This window comes from Brassica oleracea, chromosome C6, assembly GCF_000695525.1.
Source record: "Brassica oleracea var. oleracea cultivar TO1000 chromosome C6, BOL, whole genome shotgun sequence".
Taxonomy (NCBI): Eukaryota; Viridiplantae; Streptophyta; class Magnoliopsida; order Brassicales; family Brassicaceae; genus Brassica; species Brassica oleracea.
The window spans coordinates 20246855-20253461 of record NC_027753.1 but is presented as its reverse complement, the minus strand read 5'-3'; the positions used below and the strand labels follow the sequence as shown (position 1 = coordinate 20253461).

At 36.4% G+C, this 6607-nt stretch overlaps 1 protein-coding gene and 1 long non-coding RNA gene across 4 annotated transcripts; both read right to left on the bottom strand.

Moving 5' to 3' along the window:
• Positions 1-596: 596 nt before the first annotated feature.
• On the bottom strand, positions 597-2483 carry LOC106296680. 3 transcript variants are annotated; one of them, XR_001261272.1, is made up of 3 exons: positions 2162-2483; positions 1498-2023; positions 597-1401 (listed from the first exon to the last, which is right to left on the bottom strand). It is a non-coding gene; the product is annotated as an uncharacterized LOC106296680 (long non-coding RNA). The 3 variants fall into 3 exon arrangements; XR_001261273.1 differs by having other exon boundaries at positions 1542-2023; positions 2162-2482; XR_001261271.1 differs by having other exon boundaries at positions 597-2023; positions 2162-2478.
• A 1125-nt stretch (positions 2484-3608) lies between these two features.
• Positions 3609-6391, bottom strand: LOC106297019 (protein ESKIMO 1-like). The gene is made up of 5 exons (XM_013733297.1): positions 5503-6391; positions 5236-5407; positions 4948-5147; positions 4706-4864; positions 3609-4279 (listed from the first exon to the last, which is right to left on the bottom strand). The coding sequence occupies exons 1-5, from the start codon at positions 6105-6107 to the stop codon at positions 3931-3933; spliced, it is 1485 nt and encodes a 494-aa protein (XP_013588751.1). The 5' UTR covers positions 6108-6391; the 3' UTR covers positions 3609-3930.
• Positions 6392-6607: the final 216 nt, after the last annotated feature.

Sequence of the window (6607 nt, the reverse complement as noted above, 5' to 3'; positions counted from 1 at the left end):
TATTTTGTTACTCTATATGTATGCCTTTTATAATTTTGTTTTTGAATTCATTGAGACTTGTAGTTTCTCTTATATATTTTCTTTTAAACATATTGATTTAGATATTACGAAAAATAGTAATTGATTCACAATAGTTTTTAATTAGCTAGATATAATCAAAAATATATTACTGATTGTTACTATTTAAAATATACATATTTATTTAAAATATTCATCAAATAAACATATTATCCAAACATATTACTTTTAAAAATATATATATATTTATTTATTATTGTTTAGTTCTCAGAATATAATTAGTGATTGTTTTATTTTCATTCTATTAATTTTTGTATTTGATTTTATATTGGTTTTATTTGTATATAATTATTCTATTATTTATTTAACAATTTAACAAAATCGCTATACTTTTTGTTAAGTATTTTATATTTTTCTAAATAATATATATATATATATATATATCATGTTTAAAAATATATTATATGCTATAATTTGGGACCAAGTCACATTTGTTCACCGAGTCATTTTTTAAATACGATCACATCACTGAAAATTCAATAGAGATTATTCTTATTTACCAAAATGCGAGAAGACTATGGCGAAAATGATTTTCATTCTAAACAAACTACAAAGCCTGAGAGTAACTCTACCTTACCTACATAATGAAGCACCACTTCGATCTTGGTTTTCATTACATAACTGTCATTCATATGTGGCACGACAAACATAAAATCAATATGACTATAAGCTTCTACACTTCCACTATATAGTTACTAACGGAAAACAATGTTACTCTTTCATTTTGAAAAAAATATTATCAAGAGAGACTCAATCACTCAACCATTCAAATTGCTGAAACCCACATTTGCTTCTCCCTCTCCATTTCCAAATCGACAGTTCTCCACCTGATCTCCTCCACATTGCACAACTCCTCGCTTTCTCCAATTTCTCTTCATTGTTGATCCTTACTGTTCCAATTCCCAACCTCTTAGTAGTTGTAGCAGCTGTTGTCATTATTCTTCTCTTGAAGCCAGGTTTCTGTTTTGAAATTGTTGTTTTTTTCCTTGCTACCCAAGTTCCTGTTTTGAAACTACTCCATCCATGACAATACTGGTCCTAATCGTATGAATTCTCCAGTGTCAACTTCAGCATCCCATTTAACATCATCAACGTAGACATCAGGATCATGAAAATGTAAGTCACATGAAGCTCTATTTATCTCTGCCCAATACAGCGATTTAGCGTTCTTGATTGCATTTTCTCACACTGAATCGTCCTACTGGGCCACTCTAACGTATTGGAGCATATACCGGTCCTCTTCTACAACTTTGGACAATGGAACTGAACCAAACTTAGCACATAAGTCTTTTTCCCAAGTATGATCAGACTGTTTGCAGGTAGCTGCAGAAAACATAAGAATATAAGTGAGAAAAAAACTTTGTTCTCAGGCAAGATTCAAGTCTGTCCAAAAATATTTGATTGTTTTTTTTGACTAACCAAGTTAATATGGCAATATGGAAGATAAAAGGATCGTAACACACCTTTTCTGAAATACATGGACAGTTAGAACCAACCTTTATGATTCCGGCACAATTACAGATCCCATGACAAACAGGACAAATCTAATTTGGATTCTGGAAAAACTTTAAGAACATATTTCACATATATATTCATCAACAAAAATAAATTTATTAAATACCAACAACAATAAAACTTCATTGCTACTGATCTTACAAAAATGTGTAAGGGGAAAAAGGACAGAGTGTACTCACTTCACACTTGCTGCACTTTCAGATTGGAATCTAGACAGCTTCGAGCACATGTTCCCAACCATGACTGACCATTCATTGTTCATGTATGTATCTTGTTCACATTCATGAATTATGATTCAAAATATCATTACTGAAGCAGAGATCCAGTCCCAAGTAACCGGGCCAGATTCACTCGTTAACCATTCTGCTCTGGATGGAGTTTTACTATATGAGGCATCAAATTATATGCCTCCACATTTCATCAACAGAATCTGCAATGAACAAAGGTTAGTTTCATTCTGAAAAGCGAGACTCAGAGATTTTGAGATGCTACTATAATCTGATTTCTGAATAAATAAAAAGAGCAGCAAACGTTTTAGGAGGATGATGTTTAGGGGATGAACGATGACCTTTTTATAGGTGGAAATCACCGCCTCTAAGAGAGATAGAAGCACTAATGAGGTATCATGCTTGGTGTGTGGCGAAGGAGTTATGGATCAATGTATCCTGTAACGTTTGAGAGGAGATGAATCGCAGACGAAACAACACGAACAGAGCTTGACCCATAGATTCCTGAAGATTTATCTCGCGCAACCTTCTGAAACTCCATTGTCGGTTGAGGTTAGAGATCGAAGAAGACGATGAAGAAACCCTAGATATCGAAAGCCATTAGTCGTGAAGAAGATGTTCTCTTCTACTCAGGATGGGTAATTGTCTTTCACAAAACTCAGTACCGAAGAGCAAGCCCAAACTTGCAAAGGAAAAGGCCCATATAGAAACAAAACAAACGAAACAAAAAAAACTCGGTAAGAAGTAGACATGTGTCGTGCATACATGCTTAGACTTTGTGACATTGCATCCTAGGTGTCTCCAAGGAGAGAGCAAACCTTACTTTATATAGTAAGATAAGATGTGGTTTGGTCACAACACAACAAGCTTTTTTTTTGTTGTCAACCCTTTTTTTCATTAAAACTTAAGAAAACAGAGTATAAGGATCATTACAGAGCATTTCGCCATGAGGTTACATAATTATCATTCCTTACTCTTGCTTCCTTTGCAAGTCTTACCAACATAGGCAACAAAAGACCTTTGAACATACTGAAAAGAGTAGTAGTGGCTTTGATGCTTGCTTATTTTCACAGTGTCATCCAGTATTGTGATTGCCTCATTTACTCTTCTATTTGATCTTCAGCTATTCGATGAAGATTTAAGAAGTCAAACAACTGCTTACAGTCTCCAATAAAAGTGACTTGACTATATGATAAACGATTCCTTGGCTGTACTACCATCAACAAGGCAATTGCTTCTGCCTCCATAGATGTGTTAGGAGGGAGTATTGATGATTGTCCTTTGCAGAATTTTGGGAGAAATGGTATAGGTTTAGTATTTTTCAACCATTTACTCAAATTTACATTGCAGAGAAGAAGAAAATACCAACAAGTTGTTGCTCTATTGGTAAAGGAATGTCTAGTAGGCATTCCATTATTCGGGTTTAATTCTAGTTGGGATGTACTATTTACATTGATTGGGTTCACGGTAAAGAGGTGTAACCATCTTTCTTAGACAGAAAAAAAGAAAAAAGAAATTTTTAGAGATTCAACAAAGACAATGATGAGCATCAAATAGGAAGAAACCAAAACTCTTAGGAATTGAATCATACATTGTTCAGTAGTTATAGTGGTGTCAAAGAAATATGTGAAAGGTTTAAACTTGCATAGGGCTCGGAATCAAGACTCTTATCAATCATTGTGAAATGGGATAACTGGCCTCTATATTTGGTCCAAATGAGTGCATGATCATGTCCAACAAAAAAAAAAGCAAGAAATGAATACAGATTTACCTTTCTATATACTCCGGTGAACAACATATGGAATGTTTTATAGTGGATGTGGGCAAGTTTTACACAATTAATTGACCCAAAAAGCAAAACACAAAAACATTTGGCATCCTTTGCTTTCCACCTCACTCCAAAGTTCAAAGCTTACAAAGACAGTTAAAAGGCCATCTAATAACCATTTAAAGAAGAAAAAGAAAACATTTCACAATTACAGTTACTGAAAATTATGAACATTATGACATAAAAATAATAACATTTCGAGGTACCCGATCGATGGAGCATAGAGGAAAAAAAAGGTTTTAAAAGAGAGATTCCAAAACACTTCTTATGTTATCTTTTAGGTCACGAACGGGAAACAATACGTGTGTAAAGAAACTCGTTCCACGTATCAGGCAAACCGGGAAGACACCAATGGATACAATCTGCATATGTGTTGGGATCGGCTTGTTGCTCCGGCGTCAGCATTTTGCCTTGTCGGATTGTGTGAACCGAAGTGTGGGCATCTTTCCGGTATTCGGAGAGTTTTGTAATGTTGAGGAAGTAAACCGGAACTTTTAGAGAATGCGTGACGTTTTCTGCTACTGAAAACAGCCTGTAGTCTGTTCCTACGCTGAACAGCATTGACATGTTGAGGATCGGTGTCGTCTCCAAAGCACACTTTATCCCATCTGGATTCTCCCAGTCCAAGCTCCTAAAATATAATAAACAACAGTATGCTTATGTTGTAGGCTTTTCGAAGAATAAAGACTTGTTATCTACTTTTCTGGTAGTTGCTTGGCTTTCAAGTTGTGAGTAGTTTCATATTGCAAGCAAAACATCACCAGCTATGTTCAGTTCATCAATCCAAGCTCCTAAGATACAATAAAACAATAATATGCTAAGTTTGTAAATTTTTGTGGGCTTTTCAAGGGACAAGGACTTGTTATCTCATTTTTCACTGGTTTCTTGGTTTTCAAGTTAGGGCACGTCTGAATCGGTGGAACTAAACCAAAACCTCTCAAGTGGTGACTAGTTTCATTATTGCAAGAAAAGAATCAGTTCATCAAGCAAACTAAGGAAGACACAAGTTATCTTAAAGTGAAGTCTAGATGGGAGGGGAAGTTAAGGGATTAGTTACTTGATGTGGAGAGGAGACATGCTTGCGAAGAAAACAGTGGTACGTAGAGGATCTATATTGCGGTCCACCCAATCTCCCCAAGTCCGTAACACTCTCTGGTAAGCTACTGGCCTTGGGATCTCTTCGTACTCAGTGTCTCCTTTATCGAACGATCCTCGTCTGCTTGTTACGTACCATCTCAGTTCATCACAACTTTGGAATTTACATACACATATCGATACAGTCAATATAGCAGCACTTACAGGACTTTCATGGCGAATGTGTTCATCCACCAGATGTAAGTGTTGAATACAAGAAAGTCAACGCCTCTCCAGTTGACTCCATGCTTCTCTATAGACTCGGGCATTATTATACGGTTGAGTATACTGTGCATGTTTGGATCATCTGAATTTGATTCCACCAAAAATGGCGCCCAATAAAACTCCACCGTTGCATTATAGTCCTTTTTCAAAAATAAAATATTAATTACTGAATACTCTACTCTGATAATCTTATTAAAGACATTTATTAGCTCAAGTGGGTTTCATTACCTCGATTCTAAAGACGGAGAGAGAACCGGTTTTGTTCAAGCTCTTTCGACCGGGAGGAACCACTGATTGAACCAAGCAAACCATAGATTCCCATTGATTCCGGTTAAGAGAGTCCCCAACGAACATCATTCTCTTGTTTCGTAGCTTCTCCAGAAGCAGTCTCGCTTTGAACCTTCACAGAACCAAACAAAACCGAAACAAATTAGACTTAACCGAAACTAAACCAATCCAATAACCGATTGCAAAAACAGAGGTTTTCCGGTTTACTTTGGTAAAGAACAATCTCTGGGCTGCCATCTCCAGTTCTGATACAGAGAATCTTTTCTCCCGTTTCTCATGCACGTCACTTGCGCCGTCAAGAACTCACACTGATCCTCTTTATACAACGGATGCGTCTCGTTATCGAAAACCCATTCTCCGGTGAACAAGTCGCACTCCTCCGGCGGTACTTCCACGTCATCTTCTTCCTCCGCCGCAGCAAACAGCTCAATCTTCTTCTCTTCCTCTGTTTTCGGTGGCTTTGCTTCTCTCACTGAATCATGATCAAGGTCTTGGCTTTTGACCGAGTCCTGAACTGGGTCTGCGTTTCCCGCGGAATCATGAACTGGGTCTGAGTTCTTGATCGGTTCTTGAACTGGTAGTGCCGTGACCTCTGTGATCGGTTTAGCATCTTCTTGGCTCTCTTGGACGTCGCTAGGTTTTGAGCTGGAGAAAGGGAACTCGGCGATGGATTTGACGTCTTCGTTGTACATGAAGATACCGAAGAGGAACACAGAGAAGACGACGACGAAGATCGAGAGATTACTGTTCTTCCTCTGTTTCATTGTTACTCCTGTTTCGAACAATGGAAACTTTCTTCTCCAGGGTTGCATCTGAGTTAGAAGCTAGAGTAGAAGAAATGAACAAAAAATAATATCTTCAAGGCTCTCTAAAATGTCAGTATGTTTGTGAGAGAGGGAGAAAGATCGAAGGAAATATAAGAGCAACGAAATTAAAAATATACATTTAAATTGCAATTGTTGACGTTAATTAGTTTTGTAATTAATAGTTTGGTGAGATGCGTTTATCTTGAACTGGTTTACAAAGCCTTTCAGATGAATTAAAATGTAATCTAATTCGCCTAACTAATCTATCTTGAAGTTGTTGTCACAGCGAAGTAGAGTTTGGAGAGAAGAGTGGATTCAAAGATTCTAAAGATTGTCTCAATCCTCACCTAAAGAAAGTCCCATAGAAACAAAAAAAATTGTCCACATTGTTTCCTACTTGTATACACCAAAGTATATGTTCTATCCTTTTATATTTTCTAACCATGGATTATAATGTTTTTAAGAATTTGTTTGCTTCCTAAACACAGCTTTTTATTTATTAAAAA

Bases quoted from the DNA above. Each gene is read 5' to 3' on its own strand.
- LOC106297019 (XM_013733297.1), bottom strand. From the start codon at position 6,107: ATGCAACCCTGGAGAAGAAAGTTTCCATTGTTCGAAACAGGAGTAACA. The intron at 5,408-5,502 runs GTAAACCGGAAA...GGTTCTGTGAAG, and splicing joins AGAGATTGTTCTTTACCAAA to GTTCAAAGCGAGACTGCTTC. The intron at 4,280-4,705 runs GTAACTAATCCC...ATTATATTTTAG, and splicing joins ATGTCTCCTCTCCACATCAA to GAGCTTGGACTGGGAGAATC.